This window comes from Mustelus asterias, chromosome 5 (genome assembly GCF_964213995.1).
Source record: "Mustelus asterias chromosome 5, sMusAst1.hap1.1, whole genome shotgun sequence".
NCBI classification, from domain to species: domain Eukaryota; kingdom Metazoa; phylum Chordata; class Chondrichthyes; order Carcharhiniformes; family Triakidae; genus Mustelus; species Mustelus asterias.
In genome coordinates, this window is record NC_135805.1 from 4,886,036 (window position 1) to 4,908,264 (window position 22,229).

General features: G+C 43.0%; 1 protein-coding gene across 2 annotated transcripts in view; it reads right to left on the minus strand.

The window, feature by feature from the left end:
* The window catches only part of ppp2r5d (protein phosphatase 2, regulatory subunit B', delta), a 209,781-nt gene that overhangs the window by 67,330 nt on the left and 120,222 nt on the right, over positions 1 to 22,229 (minus strand). For both annotated transcript variants that reach the window (XM_078212139.1, XM_078212140.1), the window contains 5 exons: positions 18,892 to 19,091; positions 7,296 to 7,406; positions 6,174 to 6,266; positions 5,120 to 5,250; positions 1,590 to 1,649 (listed from right to left, as the gene is read on the minus strand). In XM_078212139.1, the coding sequence (XP_078068265.1) occupies positions 1,590 to 1,649; positions 5,120 to 5,250; positions 6,174 to 6,266; positions 7,296 to 7,406; positions 18,892 to 19,091 (595 nt within the window). The remainder of the gene's footprint in view (positions 1 to 1,589; positions 1,650 to 5,119; positions 5,251 to 6,173; positions 6,267 to 7,295; positions 7,407 to 18,891; positions 19,092 to 22,229) is intronic.

Genomic DNA, 22,229 nt, shown 5'->3' on the forward strand with positions numbered 1-22,229 from the left:
TTAAGGTTGGGTGTGCTACTAAAAGGAACACAAAGTTAGCTTGCAGATGTGGCAAGCAATTAGGAAGATAAATGACATGTTGGCCTTTATTGCACAAGGATTGGAGTACAAGCTCAAACAAGTCTTGCTCCAGTTGTACAGGGTTTTGGCGAGACTCTACCTGAAGCAGTGTGTAGTTTTGGTCTCCACATTTAACAATGGACACACTGTATGTGAGCCGGTACAGCGAAGATTCACTGGGTTGGACCCTGGGATGAGGGGACTATCCTATGATGAGAGGCTGAGTAAACTGAGTTTATATTCTCTAGAGTTCAGAAGAATGAGGGGTAAAATGCTGACAAAATTCTGAAGGAGTTTGATAGATGGACCCTGGGAGATAGTCTCCATCAGCAATCTAAAACATGGGGGCAGAATTTCAGGACAAGGGGCCAATCATTCAGAATTGAGATGATGAGAAATTGCTTCACACAAAGAGTTGAGTGTCTTTGGAATTCTGAATGCTTGATCACTGATTAGATTTAACATGGTGATAGATGGTTTTAATCTCAGGGAATTAAAGGATATGGGGAGCAGGTGGTAAAATGGAGTTGAAGTCCAAGATCAGCCATAATCGTATTGAATGAAGGAGCAGGATTGTTTATTCATTCATGGAACATGGGCGTCGCTGGCCAGTATTTGTTGCCCAGCCCTAGTTACCCTGGAACTGAGTGGCTTGCTCGGCCATTTCAGAGGACAACCACATTGCTGTGGCTCTGAGTCACATGTAAGCCAGACCAGGCAAGGACAGCAGATTTCCTTCCTCAAAAGGACATTCGTGAGCCAGATGGGTTTTTCCGACAATCGTTAAATGGTCATCAGTAGATTCTAAATTCCAGATTTTTTTTTATTGAATTCAAATTCCACCATCTGACGTGGTGAGATTCGAACCCATGTCCCCAGTACTTTAGCTGAGTTTCTGGATTAATAGCAATAATACCATCACCTCCCCATGTGATCTTCTACTGCTCCTATTCTTATATTCAATCAATAACTCCCCACTTCACCTTAAAGCCCGGAGTGGGGATGTCCACTGATGATTGCAGTGCTCAGTACCATTCTCGATTCCTCAAACAATAAATGCTCACTAGTAGCAAGACCTGGAGAACATCCAGGCTAGGTATCACTCAACAAGTTGAGTTTAATGATGTCTCAATGTGGTGTTGCTGGGTTCCCTCAATTACAATGATGCTGGCGTTCACCACTGAGCAGAAACTTATACAGACCAAGTCAGTGGCTGGCCATTTTGCAGCAAATAGCATTCCTCCTGAATCTTCAATTTCTCTCCATCGCCTACAAGACTTTGAAAAGTACACTGATTGCCTGAATTTCATATGCATTTTCATTTGACTGGAAACCTGCCCAAACATGAGATAATTTCCTCTCTTCAGCAGAGGCATGTCAAATGGTTTGCCTTTACAAAGAGCAATGTTCTGAATTATTGAATTTCCCCATAGTAACTTTGTTCAGACACAGCCAATAATAATCTACAGTAAATGATCATTTATATTTGTTATATAAATCAGAACAGAGTTAACCAAAACACCACTTACCTGCCCAGAATTTCTAGAAGCTCTGCAATCCCATTATGATGTTCAGTTTCATATATAAACCTAATTGAGTGGGTAAAAAAGGTCATTTTAACAACAATCAGAATGGGAGGTGGATAATTGCTACATGATACTGTTGCCAGTTTCAAAATAGCTATTCAATTAATCCCACTCCCATTATTTCTGCCTGCAAATTTCTCCTTTACAAATATACACACCAAATTACCATTTCCTTCTGATCTGAAAATTTTTTCAAAGACATAGAAATATTTCTGCTGAAAATTATTAGGTTTATTCACAGAAAACATCCCAAAACAACAAACTATAAATGCTGCAACTCAGATGAAGATGAAGTGTTAGAAATGCACTCAACAGCCAGCATTTAAGTCTCAAATAAACAACTAAGAAGGAGCCTACTTGGGCAACTAGTTCTCCAGTGCTCAAGAGGAGTCACTGTTTTGGAAAGAAAATGAAAAGCCTCAAATTTTAATGTGGCCATTAACATTAAGCTTTTACAGGGAACACATTCCTTCAACGCTTCCCCTGCTCTCCTGAAGGTGGCAGTCTAGTACATCAGTACTGCACTCTGCTTGATCCTGTCCATACTCGCTTTGCAGAAAGGGTGAAAGAGAGAGAGAAAATGCTGCAAATGTTCTGAAGGTCTGGCAGTGCCACTGGGTCAGTTTCTGCTCTGATTTGTTTTTATTTATTCTTTCGGAGGATGTGGATGTTGCAGGCTAGGCCAGCATTTATTGCCCGTCATCCTCAAGGTGGTGATGGTGTGTTGTTCTTCTTGAACAGCTGCAGTCCATGTGGTGTAGGTACATCTACAGTGCTGTTAGGGAGGGAGTTCTAGGGTTTTGACCCAGCAACAGTGAAGGAATGGCAATATATTTCCAAGTCAGGATCGTGAATGACTTGAAAGGGAACCTCCAGTGGTGGTGTTCCCAGGTATCTGTCCTAGGTGGTAGAGGTCATGGGTTTGGAGGTGCTGCTAAATGAAACTTGAGATGCTGCTGTGCATCTTGTCGATGACACACACTGCTGTCACTGGTGGAGGGATTGAATGTTGAAGATGGTGAATGGGATTCCAATCAAGTGGGCTGCTTCATCCTGGATGATGTGCTACATCAAGTGTTGTTGGAGCTGTGCTCATCCAGGCAAATGCAGAGCTTTCCATTACAACATCTTCATTACACCATTACATGGTGGATAGGCTTCGGGGAGTCAGGTGGCGAGTTACTTGCTGCAGAATTCAGAGCCTCTAAGCTGCTCTTGGAGCCACAGTATTTAAATGGCCAGTCGAGTTCAGTTTCTGGTCAATGCTAACCCCGAGGATGTTGCTAGTTCAAAATGTATGGATTCTGAGGAAATGGAGCGCTGCCAACATTTATTATAAGCAGATTAGATTGCAATTGAAGTTGGCATTTCATTAATGGAGAAAGCAGCTAGATGAATAAGCTGCCGCACCATTAATATATTGCACAACAAGCTACAGAGACACTAAGCTCTGTATCAGTATAATCTAATACCCAAAGGATAGAAGGGAGGGGGGGTGTCAACCGAGCCCATTAACCCTAAACTGGTCCACTGTTCCTGAAGCCAATAATGGGCTGGGAAGTGATCGGTGAAATGAACAAGATTGGCACCTGTATGTGGAACATTGTGCTGGGAACTTCACCAGTGAGCAGAAATCATACAGGACAGGAGCAGCCCATCTTGCTGACTCTTCGGAAGAGCCAACCAATTGGTTCCATTTCCCTTCTCTTTCCCCGGAACCCTGAAACTGTTTCCATTCAGGTATTTATCCCATTCCCTTCTGAGAATTGTTATTGAGCTTGCTTCCATCACCTTGTCAGGTAACGCATTCAGAACTCTTCAAGGATACAGGTAGACATGCTAACTTGGGTTTGGATGGGATTTATCCTAGGATTCTCTGGGAGGCTAGAGGGGAGACTGCAGAGCCTTTGGCTTTGACCTTTGGGTCGTCATTGTCTACAGGAACAGTGCCAGAAGACTGGAGGATAGCAAATGTTGTCCCCTTGTTCAAGAAGGGGAGTAGGGGCAACCCTGGTAATTATAGACCGGTGAGCCTTACTTCTGTTGTGGGCAAAGTATTGAGAAAGGATTATAAGAGATAGGATTTATAATCACCTCGAAGGGAATAATTTGATTAGGGATAGTCAGCACGGTTTTGTGAAGGATAGGTCGTGCCTCACAAACCTTATTGAGTTCTTTGAGAAGGTGACCAAAGAGGTGGATGAGGGTAAAGCGGTTGATGTGGTGTATATGGATTTCAGCAAAGCGTTTGATAAGGTTCCCCATGGTAAGCTTTTGCAGAAAATACGGACACATGGGATTGAGGGTGATTTAGTGGTTTGGATCAGGAATTGGCTAGCTGTAAGAAAACAGAGGGTGGTGGTTGATGGGAAATGTTCATCCTGGAGTTCAGTTACTAGTGGTGTACCGCAAGGATCTGTTTTGGGGCCACTGCGGTTTGTCATTTTTATTAATGACTTGGATGAGGGCGTGGAAGGATGGATTAGTAAATTTGCGGATGACACAAGTCGGTGGAGTTGTAGACAGTGCGGAGGGAAGTGGCAGGTTACAGAGGGACATAGACAAGCTGCAGAGCTGGGCTGAGAGGTAGCAAATGGAGTTTAATGCAGAAAAGAGAGAGGTGATTCACTTTGGAAGGAGTAACAGGAATACAGAGTATTGGGCTAATGGTAGTGTGCTTGGTAGTGTGGATGAACAGAGGGATCTGGGTGTCCATGTGCATAGATCCCTGAAAGTTGGCACCCAGGTTGATAGGGTTGTTAAGAAGGCGTACGGTGTGTTAGCTTTTATTGGTAGAGGGATTGAGTTTTGGAGCCAGGAGGTCATGCTGCAACTGAACAAAACTCTGGTGCGGCCGCACTTGGAGTATTGCGTACAGTTCTGGTCGCCGCATTATAGGAAAGATGTGGAAGTGTTGGAAAGGGTGCAGAGGAGATTTACCAGGATGTTGCCTGGTATGGTGGGAAGATCGTATGAGGAAAGGCCGAGCGACTTGAGGTTGTTTTCGTTAGAGAGAAGAAGGTTAAGAGGTGACTTAATAGAGGCATACAAGATGATCAGAGGATTAGATAGGGTGGATAGTGAGAGTCTTTTTCCTCGGATGGTGATGGCTAACACGAGGGGACACATCTTTAAATTGAGGGGCGAGAGATATAGGACAGATGTTAGAGGTAGGTTCTTTACTCAGAGTAGTAAGGGCGTGGAATGCCCTGCCTGCAGCAGTAGTGGACTCATCAACATTAAGAGCATTCAAATGGTTATTGGATAAACATATGGATGATATTGGAATAGTGTAGATTAGAGGGGCTTTAGATTGGTTCCACTGGTCGGCGCAACATCGACGGCCGAAGGGCCTGTACTGCGCTGTAATATTCTATGTTCTATGTGTGTAAAATATACTCAAAACTGCTTTTGCCACTTTCCACACCAATCCCTCTCTGCTCCTCTCCAAACGAATCAGAAGACACAATTACCTGTAAAAGATATTATTGATTTGTCTCCGGATGTATGCCCTCAAGCCCAGGAACTTGCCATAGATTCTATGAAGAATAGTCTTGAGGAAATCCCTCTCCCTTGGATCCTCACTATCAAACAATTCCAACAGCTGGGAGAAGGAATAAACACATACAAAATCTGTTGTAAGAGCTTGACATATGCTTTTAACACATTGCGTAAATTTTAAACATTTCATACAGCAGTAGCCTGTATTTCAAGGGTAATGCATTGTGCCATTTTTATAAAATGCCTGTTCCACCATTATTTCCATGAATAATACATTCTATTTCACCATTTTTAGCCACTTGCTGTTAAGCTAAAATAAAAGATCTGAGAAATTACTCTGTAGTTTCAATAATAAATCAAAAGGGAGTAGAAATTGCATATTTATAAAGAACAGCAGAGGTCAGGAAGTTCACAAAATGACAACATTTGTTTCAGATTAGGGCCAAAGCTGAAACAGAACTTGCTAAGTGACAGAATGTCAGTCTGAGCACATTGTCTTGGACCACAGTATATTTAGACACTGGCAGAATATTTTGCATCAATTATGTAGAAAGGAATCGCTTTTGAGGCTATGCACTGGGCCTTTGGATTAGTCAGAGTTTTAACAACACCAGGTTAAAGTCCAACAGGTTTATTTGGTAGCAAATGCCATTAGCTTTTGGAGCACTGCTCCTTCGTCAGATGGAGTTGGACTTTAACCTGGTGTTGTTAAAACTCTTACGGTGTTTACTCCAGTCCAACGCCGGCAACTCCACATCATGACCTTTGGATTAAGGCCAGCATTCACTCCCATGGCTCTGCTGAAACTACACCATGGTCAGCTATCCGGTTGGTCAGTGACCTCCCCCTTTCACTGCATGGTGAAAAGACTGGCTATAGCTCCATAACTCCCAACAGTGTGGCCCAGACTAGCATCGTATTGCTTGCTAAAGTTAGAGGCATCAGTAGCACATAACCCACCCAACAATGCACCATCCTGCTACCCATCTACAGTTTCTGCGTTTTCACGGCAATGGGTCTACTCACCGACAGGACAAATTTCTGGTCAACATACTTCTTTGCTACGTTCGGTTGAAAATCCGCACACTCTAGGAACCTCAGAAAAAATTCATAGACCAACTGGAAGGAGGAAGGATAGACATTAATGTAAATCGGTCTTCCTATTGCTTGACTGAAATTAGATTCTCAAATAAGTGCATGTGTAGCTTTTTAAAAGACAAGATAACTTTATATTTGTACTAAAATAGCCTCAGCCTACATGGAAAGTGCCATTAACAGCGAGATGGGGTTATCTCTGGTTTTGCAGCCAGTGATCTGCTTGTCGAAGGCCAAAAGCCCAGACTTCCCTTCTTTTTAAATGCCTATTTCCTTATAAAGAGGATGGTTAAGGATTGTCCAGGCGAGGGAACAGAATACTTTTCCACTTGTGACACCAGGCTGTGCCCGAGTACTGACAGTTGTGGTACTGCCAGACAGGGTTAGACAGAGAATGAAACTCTAGTCCACACCCTAATCATGATGAACAAGATCAAGATTGCTCAAATTCATTACAATTGTGACTCTTTTGCTTGCAAAGGAAAGGCCACTTGGTTCCTCACATGGCTGTATGTGACCACCACATTTTGGGGGTACCCGCCTTCTGACAGGATCAATGTTAAATGGGAATAGGAGATGTTCAAATCAAGAGCAGTGCAAATGCTGGAATTCTCAATTTGAATGTTATTTTCCAGGGGCATATTTATCTGTAACCTTATTATTAACTTCTGAACTATTAACTCCTGGGGGCAGCACAGTGGTTAGCACTGCTGCCTCACAGCGCCAGGGGCCTGGGTTCGATTCCCGGCTTGGGTCACTGTCTGTATGGAGTTTGTACGTTCTCCGTGTCTGCATGGGTTTCCTCCAGGTGCTCTAGTTTCCTCCCACAGTCTGAAAGACATGCTGGTTAGGTGCACTGACCCGAACAGGCGCCAGAGTGTGGCAACTAGGAGAATTTTACAGTAACTTCATTGCAGTGTTAATGTAATCCTTACTTGTGACGAATAAATAAATTTTAAGAATACCTGTCCCAGTTTTGAAGAAATCCACACCAACTTGCTTTCTAATGTCACATATGTGACCCCTACCAGTCTCAGCGCTATTGGATCATACCTGGAGATGTGGCCAAGCAGCCTCAAGTGTGGGCTCATCTTCTTCTGGATCAAACTCTGCCCCAGTGGGATTAGATGATGGTGGCAATGTCCTGAACAGATTTATTGAAAACTGGAGAGAACAAACATCTTACAGTTAAAGGCAAGAAATATAAAGAGAACAGTTAAACATTTAAAGCCCTGTAATACAAGAGCCTAACTTAGTTCTTTTATTTGAAAGTTACCAACCAGGGAGAGACCACACAACATGCCAGATTTACACAACAAATGATTTGGGCAAAGGCCAAATCTTCCAAGTTCTGAAAATTAGGGGCCAGTTTTTGGGAAACTGAACAGCTTATTTGATTGGACTGATTATCGTCACATGTATTAGTATACAGTAAAAGGTATTGTTTCTTGCGCACTATACAAAGCATACCCTTCGTAGAGAAGGCAAGGAGAGAGTGCAGAATGTAGTGTTACAGTCATAGCTAGGGTGTAGAGATACATCAACTTAATGCAAGGCAAGTCCATTCAAAAGTCTGATGGCAGCAGGGAAGAAGTTGCTCGAGAGTTGGTTGGTACGTGACCTTAGACTTTTGTATCTTTTTCCCGAAAGGTGGTGGTGGAAGAGAGAATGTCTGGGGTGCGTGGGGTCCTTGCCTTTCCGAGGCAGTGGGAAGTGTAGACTGAATTTATACCGGATATGTTTGTTGGGACAGCTAGCTGGTTTCTTAGCAAATGGTTAAAGTCTGATAGAGCGTTGTATCAATGAGAAAAGAACTATATGCGGTTAGGTAACAGTGAAGTCCTGCAGCGAGAAATTAACATTACATGAATAATTTGGACAAAACCATTAACTTCCATCTTTAGATTCATCGAAGAGACAAAAGCATTCAGAGATGAACTACAAAATCAATAAGTTTTTGGGGTCGGACAAAGAGAGGACATGTCCCCTTTTCTTTCAGCTCATGTCCAACCCCAAGATAGGGAACTGGCCAATGTGGTCCTCATGTACTCATTTTTAAACAGAAGGTAAGATATTACAATTTGGAAGCAGATTATTTGGTATAACAGTACATGTTGCTGTTTATCCTCCAAGTAGATTTATATTACCGTCTGTTGAAGTGTCACCAATCAAGGAAGTGACCTGGTAATATTTAGTAATTCATCAAAAAGGAGCACAAGCCAACATGAGGTGGCTACAAGGCAAACAAATAGGCTTTGGAGTATGTGGCATGACCAGTTAACAGGATGGTTCCAAGAATTTACTTCATAGACATATATAGAGGGATTTCAAAAGGTACGTCATGCTCAACCAGTCTTCCATCTAAATAAGCGCAAAATAATACATTTTGAAAGGGAGAATAGACGAGATGATCAAATGGGCAGAGAAGTGGCATAGAACATAGAACAGTACAGCACAGAACAGGCCCTTCGGCCCACGATGTTGTGCCGAGCTTTATCTGAAACCAAGATCAAGCTATCCCACTCCCTATCATCCTGGTGTGCTCCATGTGCCTATCCAATAACCGCTTAAATGTTCCTAAAGTGTCCGACTCCACTATCACTGCAGGCAGTCCATTCCACACCCCAACCACTCTCTGCGTAAAGAACCTACCTCTGATATCCTTCCTATAACTCCCACCATGAACCCTATGGTTATGCCCCCTTGTAATAGCTCCATCCACCCGAGGAAATAGTCTTTGAACGTTCACTCTATCTATCCCCTTCATCATTTTCTGAACCTCTATTAAGTCTCCCCTCAACCTCCTCCGCTCCAGAGAGAACAGCCCTAGCTCCCTCAACCTTTCCTCATAAGACCTACCTCCAAACCAGGCAGCATCCTGGTAAATCTCCTCTGCACTCTTTCCAGCGCTTCCACATCCTTCTTATAGTGAGGTGACCAGAACTGCACACAATATTCCAAATGTGGTCTCACCAAGGTCCTGTACAGTTGCAGCATAACCCCACAGCTCTTAAACTCCTGTTAATAAAAGCTAACACACTATAGGCCTTCGTCACAGCTCTATCCACTTTAGTGGCAGCCTTTAAAGATCTGTGGATATGGACCCCAAGATCTCTGTTCCTCCAGTCTTCAGAACCCTACCTTTGACCCTGTAATCCACATTTTAAATTAATCCTACCAAAATGAATCACCTCACATTTATCAGGGTTAAACTCCATTTGCCATTTTTCAGCCCAGCTTTGCATCCTATCTATGTCTCTTTGCAGCCTACAACAGCCCTCCACCTCATCCACTACTCCACCAATCTTGGTGTCATCAGCAAATTTACTGATCCACCCTTCAGCCCCCTCCTCTAAGTCATTAATAAAAATCACAAAGAGCAGAGGACCAAGCACTGATCCCTGTGGCACTCCGCTAGCAATCTGCCTCCAGTCCGAAAATTTTCCATCCACCACCACCCTCTGCCTTCGATCAGATAGCCAGTTACCTATCCAATAGGCCAACTTTCCCTCTATCCCACACCTCCTTACTTTCATCATAAGCCGACCATGGGGGACCTTATCAAACGCCTTACTAAAATCCATGTATATGACATCAACTGCCTTACCTTCATCAACACACTTAGTTACCTCCTCAAAAAATTCTATCAAATTTGTGAGGCACAACTTGCCCTTCACGAATCCGTGCTGACTATCCTGGATTAATCCGCATCTTTCTAAATGGTCGTAAATCCCATCCCCAAGGACCTTTTCCATCAATTTACCAACCACCGAAGTAAGACTAACCGGTCTATAATTACCAGGGTCATTTCTATTCCCTTTCTTAAACAGAGGAACAACATTCGCCACTCTCCAGTCCTCTGGCACCATCCCCGTGGACAGTGAGGACCCAAAGATCAAAGGCTCTGCAATCTCATCCCTTGCCTCCCAAAGAATCCTAGGATATATTTCATCAGGCCCAGGGGACTTATCGACCTTCAGTTTATTCAAAACTGCCAGGACATCCTCCCTCCAAACATCTATTTCCTCCAGCCTATTAACCTGTAACACCTTCTCTTCCTCAAAAACATGGCCCCTCTCCTTGGTGAACACTGAAGAAAAGTATTCATTCATCACCTCGCCTATCTCTACTGACTCCATACACAAGTTCCCACGACTGTCCTTGACCGGCCCTAACCTCACCCTGGTCATTCTTTTATTCCTCACATAAGAGTAAAAAGCCTTGGGGTTTTCCTTGATCCGACCCGCCAAGGACTGCTCATGTCCCCTTCTAGCTCTCCTAAGCCCCTTTTTCAGCTCATTCCTTGCTAACTTGTAACCCTCAATCGAGCCATCTGAACCTTGTTTCCTCATCCCTACATAAGCTTCCCTCTTCCTTTTCACAAGACATTCCACCTCTTTCATGAAAGGCAGATGGAATTTAACCCTGAAAAGTGTGAGGTGATACACTTTGGAAGAGTAATTTGATAGGGAAGTTACTATGAAAGGTCTGACACTGGGAAGTTCAGAAGAACAAAGAGACCGTGGTGTGTTTGTCCACAGATCTCTGAAAGTGGAAGGCAGGTAAACAGGTTGGTGAAAAAGGCACATGGTACACTCGCCTTTATCAATCAGGATATAATTACAAAAGCAGAGAGGTCATGATGGAGTTGTACAGAACTTTGGTGAGGTCACAGCTAGAGTACTGAGTGCAGTTCTGGTCGCCACATTATAGGAAGGATGTGAATGCACTGGAGGGGGTGCAGAGGAGATTCACCAGGATGCTGCATTTCAGTTATAAAGAGAGGTTGGATAGGCTTGGGTTGTTTTCTTTGGAGCAGAAAAAACGGAGGGGCGACCTGATTGAGGTGTTCAAGATTATGAGGGTTAGATGCTCAAACCATTTCAGCTCTTCAATTGTCCACTGTGGCTCAATTGGCAGCACATTTGCCTCTAAATCACAAAGCCCTGGATTAAAGTACAGGGCTTAAGCGCAGAAGTCAAGGCTGACATTCCACTCCAGTACTGAAGGAGCATTGCGCTTTTGGATGAGGTGTTAAACTGAGGTCCAATCTGTCTGCTCAGGTGGATGTAAGAGATGCAACTGCACTATTTTGAAGAGCAGGGGAGTTATCCCAGTGTACTGGCCAATAATTGTTTCAGTCAACATCACAAAAACGAGTATCGGGTTATTATCACATTGCTCTTTGTGGAGGTTTGCAGAGTAGCTGCTGCTTTCCTACATTACGTGGACATGAGGTGCAGATGCCGGCGTTGGACTGAGGTAAACACAGTAAGAGTTTTAACAACACCAGATTAAAGTCCAACAGGTTTATTTGGCAGCAAATTTGCTACCAAATAAACCTTTTGGACTTTAACCTGGTGTTGTTAAAACTCTTACTGTCCCTACATTACAACAGTGACTACATTTCAAAAAAAAAAGTCCTTCAGAGACTGTAAAGCATTTGCAATATTGTTGGTTCTGAAAATTTCTTTTTTCCATCTCTCTGGAAATGAACCTTTTTTCTTAAATATGTTTCCTATTTGACCGGCTTTGCTACTTTTAATGCTACGTGTATTGTTCTTCCCAATGTGTATGTGGCCTCATTCACAGAATCACAGTTCAAGCCTTTTGCATAAAGAGGCATTGGGAAAGGTGCTTAAAAGATTATAATAAGAGGTTATATCTATCATTAGAAAAGATTGAACAGGTTGGGACTTTAGAAGACAAAGGAAGAGGTTTTCAAGTTTAAGAAAGGATAGACAGAGAAGATGTTTCTAGTTGCAAGCAAGACAGAACTAGGGACCATACATATAAAATGGTTACTAATAAATCCAATAGGCAATTCAGAAGAAACATCTTTATCTGGAAAATGTGGAATGTACTACTGTTACTATCCCAGTTAATGTTACTACTGGACGGGAAGTTCCCGGAATTGAACCTTGGCTCAAAAGATTGCAACTTATTCTTTAAGAAAATGTGGAGGAATAGAGTCACAAGATTGCCAAATAGCTTTTTAAACAAGGGAAAAAAAAACAAGCACGAAACCTTTGATTATAATACAATACTCCTTCACCCCCCAGCCCCCCCTTATCTTCACAAACATACACATATTTCAAGGATAACACCTCATTCTGAAACCAAATGGCAGATATTAGTGAGGCCACACTTGGAATATAGTGTTCAATTCTGGTCGCCACACTACCAGAAGAATGTGAAGGTTTTGGAGGGGGTACAGAAAAGATTTACCAGGATGTTGCCTGGTATGGAGGGCATTAGCTGTGAGGAAAGGTTGGAGAAACTTGGTTTGTTCTCACTGGAACGACAAGATTATGAGAGGCATGGACAGAGTGGATAGGCAGAAGCTTTTTCCGAGGGTGGAAGAGTCAATTACTGGGGGCACAGCTTTAAGATGGAAGGGGCAAGGTTTAAAGGAGATGTACGAGGCAGATTTTTTTTTATTTACACAGAGAGTAGTGGGTGCCTGGAACTCGTTGCCGGGAGAGGTGGTGGAAGCGGATAGGGATAAGGGGTGTCTTGACAAATACATGAATAGGATGGGAATAGAGGGATATGGTCCCCGGAAAGATAGGGGGTTTTAGTTCAGTCGGGCAGCATGGTCGGTGCAGGCTTGGAAGACCGAAGGGCCTGTTCCTGTGCTATAATTTTCTTTGTTCTTTATATCACTCAATCGATCTTCCATGGATTTCTCCTTCAAATCCTCCCAGATGATTGTCACAAGTGTCTCTAAACTCCAATCTCAGAAAGACATGCTTGAAAATCTTCTTTCAAACCATGCTTTCCATCAGCTGTCTTTATCAAGAATCCACCTCCAGGTTTTCCAACTACCCTTTCAAAAAAATAGCTTCCTCTCCACTGTTTAATATTGATCTGCCTCCAGGTTTTCCAACTCAGCTTTAAGGATTCTTTTGTTTTGAATGCTGTTACATAAACTCTAAAATCCAGCCACCGCTCCACAGTTATATTAATTAACATCTCTCAAACTGGAGCAAGATATCACAAACCTTTGACCAATTCAGGTCCCTTTCTGGTTTTTCACTAGCCAACTCCTTTTCAGCTGTTTGTCTTCACTGTTCTAGTCCTCGTTTTCTCTCTACCGTTAACTTCAAGATTCTTGGAAACTTCTCTTCATTTCTCCACTTTCCTTAATTCGCAGTCCTTTAGATTCCTGACACTGCCTTTCTTAACCATTACTCCGTTGCTTGTTTTTTTTTCTAGCAAATCTCAGAGCTGCTCACTCTTTAGTTTCTTGTCATCAACTACGATGAATTCAGTTAAAAACAATCACAAAAAGCCATCCTAAAGGTTCTCAAGTTGCAAAGCAACATCTCTTTCCTTCTCCAATCTTTTATTTACTTTTCGTGCAGTAAACATGAGCATAATAGAAGCAGTCTGAACTGACCAAAAATCTCTCACACGCAAACACCTTTGTCTATCATGAATCTAACTAGAGTTTTACTCTTACACAGACCACAAAATTAAATCCACTTAAATCTATACCTTATTTCTAATATTTAACAAAAATAGGTCACTTAAAACATTTGTTTTCCCGACGCTAATGCAAGTCGTTGAAATGAATAGCATAGTTTAATTTAAGGGGCTATATAAGCATATGAAGGAAGAAAGGAATAGATCGACATGTTGCTTAGACAAAGAAAGGGCCAAATGGTTTCCACGCTGCAAGACTCAAGAGGGCTCATGATTGAAGTTTATAAAATGCTGAAGCAATTCAAGATGGATAGGGATGGTAGGACTAGTACATAAAATCGATAGATAGAGCCAAATTAGATGTCATGAACTGATTTTCCCAGACACTCAGCGCCCCCTGAAACAGTCTACCTATTCTAGGTTAGAATGCAGCGATTATAATTCATCAAACAAGGAGATTGACAAAATGTGGACATTTCCAGTTATGGAGGGGTAAATCACTAGTTAGCTGAAGAGTCGTCTCTAACAGTCTTTGGAAGAAGGGGTGTAATTTCCCAGAGATTTCTTCCAATCAGCCGTAGTTTTGCCTTTCCGAACACTGCCTTAGTTCAAGGGTGAATTTGCATGGTTGGATAGGACTGGTCTGATGAAGTATTCCCACTCTTTTTCTCATTTCAACCTTTTAAGCAGTATAAACACACCTTTCACCCAGGGCAATTAGCAGGCCAGCCGAGAGGCCACAAGCAATGTGTGCACCTCCCCTCCACCCCTTCCTGCCGCAGGGCAGCCAAGAGGCCACAGCCATATGTGTGTCTCTCCCCCCCCCCCCACCCCCACTTTCCCGTTAGCTGTCTATCACGATCACTCTTTAAAAAAAGCAGGGTACAGCTATTTAGGAGTTTCATATCTAAATGTATTAAAGATTGTCAACATAATTTTCAGTATCACCAGGTAACATTATAACTACAAAGAAAAAAAATAACAAATTTATATAACATCTTTCACAGCCTTGTGACTCCCAAACTGACAGGGAAAAATTGCCCCGCCCTTCTTCAAATCCTAGGACTGCTCCCCAATTTCCAGGGAGCAGTCAGAGGGCTTTGCGGAGCAGCACAGTGAATATAAAACTAACTTACCTCGGGGATCCGCGGCCTAGTCTGCAGGGAGCAGTCGCAGGGCAGGACAGAGCATTAAGTGAGTATATTGCAAGTGAGGCTGGTAGGAAATTTGTGCTAAATTTGAAAAAGAACACTGCAAAACTAGTAAATTAATTTATTATATGGATGGACAGGTGATGTGCTGTAGCTGTATGATGTGGGAGCTGACGGATCCCATTGTGAGCTGCAGTGACATCTGCAGCAAGTGTTGGTTGCTCGAAGAACTTCAGCTCAGAATTAGTGAGCTAGAGTCTGAGCTTCAGATGCTGCAGCACATCCGGGAGGGGGAGATTTACCTGGACACTGTTTCAGGTAGATTAAGTACCTCAAATTCGACCAGTGGTCAGGGACAGCAGGGTGAGACTGCAAGTGAGGCAGGTAGGGGGATCAAACCAACTCCTTGAGATTCCTGCACAAGGACACGCAGGTCCCTCTGCACAGCAGCATGCTGCAATTTTTTACCATTTAAATAATAGTCCATTTTGCTGTTATCCCTACCAAAATGGATGACCTCACATTTACCAACATTGTACTCCATCTACCAGACCCTCGCCCACTCACTTAGACTATCTATATCCCTTTGCAGACTTTCAGCGTCCTCTGCACACTTTGCTCTGCCACCCATCTTAGTGTCATCTGCAAATTTTGACACACTACACTTGGTCCCCAACTCCAAATCATCCATGTAAATCGTTAACAATTGTGGTCCCAACACTGATCCCTGAGGCACACCACTAGTCACTGATCACCAACCAGAAAAACACCCATTTACCCCCACTCTTTGCTTTCTGTTAGTTAACCAATCCTCTATCTATGCTAATACATTACCCGTAACACTGTGCATGTAAAACTGGTACAGCAATTTAGTCTGCATGTCGATTTATCAAACCAGGTCAGTAAAGGCAGCCTTGAGGAGAAGTTCATAGCAATAGCTTCCTTGAAAAGTATGTAATGGAACCTACGAGGGAGCAAGCTATCCTAGATCTGGTCCTGTGTAATGAGAAGGAAATAATTAATGATCTTGCAGTTAGGGATCCACTCGGAAGAAGCGATCACAGTATGGTTGAATTTAAAATACTGATGCAGCGTGAGAAGGTAAAATCCAATACCAGTGTCTTGTGCTTAATCAAAGGAGACTACAATGGGATGAGGGAGGAGTTGGCTAAGGTAGACTGGGAGCAAAAGCTTTATGGTGGGACAATTGAGGAACGATGGAGGACTTTCAAAGCGATTTTTCACAGTGCTCAGCAAACTTATATACCAGTGATGAGGAAGGACTGTAGGAAAAGGGATAATCAGCCATGGATATCTAAGGAAATAGAGGGTATCAAACTGAAAGAAAAGGCATACAAAATGGCAAAGATTAGTGGGAAACTGGAGGATTGGGAAATCTTCAAAGGTCAACAGAAAGCCACGAAAAAAAACTGTAAAGAAATGCAAGATAGATTATGACAGCAAAAGTTTCCACAAATTATGAAAAAAAAAAGTGGCTAAAGTAAACATTGGTCCTTGAGAGGATGAGAAGGGGGATGTAATAACTGGAAATGAGAAAATGGCTGAGACATTGAACAGATATTTTGTGTCAGTCTTCACAGTGGAAGACACAAATAACATGCCAAAAATTGATGACAAGACAGCTGCGGCAGGTGAGGACCTAGGACAATCATCATCACGAGAGAGATAGTGTTGGGCAAGCTAATGGGCTAAAGGTAGACAAGTCTCCTGGTCCTGATGGAATGCATCCCAGGGTAAAAGAACAAAGAAAATTACAGCACAGGAACAGGCCCTTCGGCCCTCCAAGCCTGCACCAATCATGCTGCCCAACTGGACTAAAACCCCTATGCTTCCGGGGACCATATCCCTCTATTCCCATCTCATTCATGTACTTGTCAAGACACCCCTCAAAAGTCACTACCGTATCCGTTTCCACTACCTCCTCCGGCAACGAGTTCCAGGCACCCACTACTCTGTAAAAAATCTGCCTCGTACATCTCTTTTAAAACTTGCCCCTCGCACCTTAAACCTATTCCCCTAGTAATTGACTCTTCCACCCTGGGAAAAAGCTTCTGACTATCCACTCTGTCCATGCCTCTCATAATCTTGTAGACTTCTATCAGGTCTCCCCTCAACCTCCGTCACTCCAGTGAGAACAAACCAAGTTTCTCCAACCTCTCCTCATAGCTAATGTCCTCCATACCAGGCAACATCCTGGTAAATCTTTTCTGTACCCTCTCCAAAGCCTCCACATCCTTCTGGTAGTGTGGCGACCAGAATTGAACATTATATTCCAAGTGCAGCCTCACTAAGGTTCTATAAAGCGTCAACATGACTTGCCAATTTTTAAACTTAAAAGAGATAGTAAAAGGGTAGTAAAAGAGATGGCGGGGGAAATAGCAAATGCACTAGTGGTAATTTATCAAAATTCGCTGGACCTTCGGGTGGTTCCAGCAGATTGGAAAATAGCAAATGTGACGCCACTGTTTAAAAAAGGAGGTAGCCTAAAGGCGGGTAACAATCGACCGGTTAGTTTAACTTCTGCAGTAGGGAAAATGCTTGAATCTATCATGGAAGAAATAGCGAGACATCTGGATAGAAATTGTCCCATTGGGAAGACGCAGCATGGGTTCAAGAAGGGAAGGTCATGTTTAACTAATTTATTGGAATTCTTTGCGGACATTACGAGCGCGGTGGACAATGGGGAACCGGTGGATGTGGTGTATCTGGATTTCCAGAAGGCATTCGACAAGGTGCTGCACCAAAGACTGCTGCATAAGATAAAGGTGTACGGTGTTATGGATAATGTATTAGCATGGATAGAGAATCGGTTAACTAACAGAAAGCAAAGAGTGGAGATAAATGGGTGTTTATACATAGATGATTGGGACTTCGGGAGCAAGTGTAGTGTGTCAAAGTTTGCAGATGACACTAAGATGAGTGGCAGAGCAAAGTGTGCAGAGGACACTGAAAGATTTCAAAGGGATATAGATAATGTAAGTGAGTGGGCGAGGGTCTGGCAGATGGAGTACAATGTTGGTAAATGTGAGGTCATCCATTTAGGTAGGAATAACAGCAAAATAGAGTGTTATTTAAATGGTAAAAAATTGCAGCATGCTGCTGTGCAGAGGGACCTGGGTGTCCTTGTGCATAATCATAAAAAAATAGGTTTGCAGGTAATAAAGGCGGCAAATGGAATTTTGTCCTTCATTGCGAGAGGGATGGAATTTAAAAACAGGGAGGTTATGGTGCAGCGGTTCAGGTGCTGGTGAGGCCACACCTGGAGTACTGTGTACAGTTTTGGTCTCCTTACTTGAGAAAGGATATACTGGCAATGGAGGGGGTGCAGAGGAGATTCACCAGGTTGATTCTGGAGTTCAGAAGGTTGGCTTATGAGGTGAGACCGAGTAGACTGGGACTATACATTGGAATTTAGAAGAATGAGGGGAGATCTGATAGAAACATAAGATTATGAAGGAAATAAATAATTAGATAGAAGCAGAGAGGTTGTATTTCCACTGGCGGGTGAAGCCAGGACTAGGGGGCATGGTCTCAAAATAAGGGGGAGATGATTTAGGAGTTGAGGAAGAACTTCTTAATCCAAAGTGTTGTGAATCTGTGGAATTCCCTGCCCAGTGAAGCAGTCGAGACTACCTCGTTGAATGTTTTTAAGGCAAAGATAGGTAGATTTTTGAACAGTAAAGGAATTAAAGGTTATGGTGAGCGGGCGGGTAAGTGGAGCAGAGTCCATGAAAAGATCTCTTATTGAATGGCAGAGCAGGCTTGAGAAGCTAAATGCCTCCTCCTGCTTATGGTCTTATGTAAATATGTCTTAAACATCCACTTGTGACTTGATTTAATGTCCCATCAAACGTACATGTCCTCTACCAATGCAGAGCCCGTCAATTAAATTATGCACTCATGTTGGTGCAGAGGAACTTGAATTTTGACCAACTTGCAAGAGTGCTACCACTAAGTCTGGCTGACAACTGAGATATTAAGCAGAACAGCCCAAAAAACTAGTTTGTTCTCTCTACAATGTGTACAAAACAGACATCTACACAGCATACCATAATAACAGCCTCAGGGTAAATAGCCTCTGTAATGACATCTCGATTGTGTGTGATATACTCCACCATCTCGTTCAAACCTGCCCGTTTCACTTCTTTGTATTTGAGGTCACTGAGAGGGTCAGATACAAAATCGAAGAGGACGCAGCATTGTCGTAACTTCTGAACAAACAACTCTTCTCTCTCATGAGTCTGTGCATCTAGGAAAGGAGAAAATACACAGCAGTTTCAGAAGTGCTGCAGTTATCCAGCATAATGAATTGAAGGCATTCATTTTCTGTTTGCCTCCAGAATGTCCCAATGTTGTCACTAATATTTCACTGAAGTGTAATGGTAGCACACGACATTTTCATACAATTTGTATCTGAACGATTTTAAAAATCCACATCTGTACAATAGCTTATAAAAATGGAAATTAGTTTTGTAAAATACTTGAAAGATTGTACATCTACATGTATAGTAACATAAAGTATGAATGTACATCATGAACGTAATGAAAGCAAGCAAAAGAAAACAATGTGTTCTAGAATTCATCTTTCTAAAACGAAGTTAAATAGAAAAAACATTGAAAGCTGTAATGCAAAACATTGGTGATTACTGTCATCACTAGTGGTAATGATGGGAGCATTTTGAAATGATGAATTAGGTATAAAGGCAATATGTTACATCACATTAAAGTATATTGGCTTAAATATACTTTAATGTGATCTAACATATCGTGACAAGTTTGCACTTGTTGTCAAAGCTCAAACGATGTCTGCCAAACCTGTCCTACAATAACGGTTCAATCATATTTCACAATAAAACTAAGCAAAAATCACCAGATTGTTAAAAAATACAACAGATCCAGTTACGAAAGGAACGTGCCAACCTTACCCAGTCTGCCTACATGACTAATCCTTACTATGCAGTTGACCCAATGCCCTCCCGAGTGGCCCAACAAGTTCCTTGCATGTTCAGCCGGCAAGAACTTGCGTCTTGCCAGTATCATTCACATCTGAGTACAACAAAAAGAAAACATTCCAATGGAACTGGGCTCCAGCCAGTAAAATCTAAATAACCTAAAGTAGTGGCTGTAATTTACTTCTATGCTTCCTGTGCATGTAGTGTTCCCGACCTGAGTCAGGAGCAAACATTCAGCTCCACTTGTGAAATGTAAGTTTGGGACAAATGAGTTTGGTTCATCGAGAATGCACCAACAACAATCCCACCCAGTCCCTTAACCCAACGTATTTACTCTGCTAGCCCCACTGACACTAAGGAGAAATTTAGCATGGCCAATCCACCTAACCTGTACCTTTTGGATTGTGGGAGGAAACTGGAGCACCCGGAGGAAACCCACACAGATGCAGGGAGAATGTGCAAATTCCACACAGTGGCCCGAGGCCAGAATTGAACCTGGGTCCCTGGCGCTGTGAGGCAGCAGTGCTAACCACTGCCACCATGGTGCCTAAAGTATAGAAGTGTATCAAAAGTTAAATTTAATAAAAATTGACATTCTGACATTCAGTTGGTTCACATTTAGTTCTCAATTTTGGTGTCTATTCTCAATTTGGATGAACCAATCACAAATCCCTTGGCCTTGGATTTAGCACCAGTAAATCTGAAAAGAACATCTATACAAGCAACCAACTTAGAAATGGGCACAAATAATCAACCATGTGCCAGGATCAGAGTGGGAAGAACATGCCTAAAGAATACCACAGCACAGTTCTTACAAACCCTCCAGAACATGAATTGAGAAAAAGAAAATTCCTTTAGCTGTGCCAGGGAAAAGGGAAGAGCGCTAATTATTTTTACACAGACCGGTAAACGATACAAGAGAGTAAAAAAAAGGGAAAAGTCAGGAAACATTCAATTTTAGATTTTAAAGACTTTTAAACTCTAGGAAAAAGAGGCCTTCATAGGATGTGGGTGTCGTTGGCAAGGCCAGCATTTGTTACCAATCCCTAATTACCCTTGAGGTGGTGGTGGTGAACTGTCTTTTTGAATTGTTGCAGTTCATGTGGGGCAGGTATATCCACAATGCTGTTAGGGAATCATAGAAATCATAGAAACCCTACAGTACAGAAAGGCCATTTGGCCCATCGAGTCTGCACCGACCACAATCCCACCCAGGCCCTACCCCCATATCCCCACATATTTTACCCACTACTCCTTCCAATCTATGCATCCCAGGACACTAAGGGGCAATTTTAGCATGGCCAATCAACCTAACCCGCACATCTTTGGACTGTGGGAGGAAACCGGAGCACCCGGAGGAAACCCACGCAGACACGAGGAGAATGTGCAAACTCCACACAGACAGTGACCCAAGCAGGGAATCGAACCCAGGTCCCTGGAGCTGTGAAGCAGCAGTGCTAACCACTGTGCTACCGTGCCGGCCCAGGAAGGAAGGAATAATGTGGAGATGCCGGCGTTGGACTGGGGTAGGCACAGTAAGAAGTCTCACAACACCAGGTTAAAGTCCAACAGGTTTATTTGGAACGAAGGGAGAGTGTACCAAGATTTTGAATTAGCAACAGTGAAGAAAAGGTGATAGACTTCCAAGTCACGGTGGAGCGTGGCTTCAGATTCTGGGAAATAAGAGAATGGGAGAGTGCGCAACACAAATAAGATCCATGAAAAAGATATAGGGCATCCTAAACAGAGCTGGTGCGGAATCATGTGGATGGATGTTTCTTGGTGTTCAGAGTGAAGCAATATCATTGATTTCCAATGGTGATCAAACACTGGAATTTAGCCATGGTGGTGCCGTGTAGAAGGTTGAGCAGGGCAGAGAACCATTTTGGGAGCTGCTCTTCTGTAAGGTTTACTCCATTGCTTAATCCTTTGATCTGCACCACAAGTGGGTACAAGTGGGCCTGGGTGGGATTGTGGTCGGTGCAGACTCAAATGGGCCGAATGGCCTCTTCCTGCACTGTAGGGTTTCTATGATTCTATGAAGTGCTGGAAGCTACAGGGCTATGGGCCGGGTGCAGGAAAGTGGGATTAGAAAGGGCACCTGGTGCCCTCAGGCTAACATGGACATGGGCTGCGACTCCTCTATGGTTCTATGGATCAGAAATGAGGTTTCTGAATTGGGGAAGCTGATTTTAACAGGAAAATCCAAATCAGAGCCGTGCGAGTCATTCAAAAAGGGAAAAAGACAAAGTGCAATGCCAACGTAGAATCAGAATCCCTGCAGTGCAGCAGGAGATCATTCAGCCCATCTAGTCTGCACTGACTCTTGACAGACCATCTTACCCAGGCCCTATCCCTACAACCCCAGATATTTACCCTGCAAATCCCCCCAATCTAAACATCTTCACAGAATCCCTCCAGTGTAGAAAGAGGCC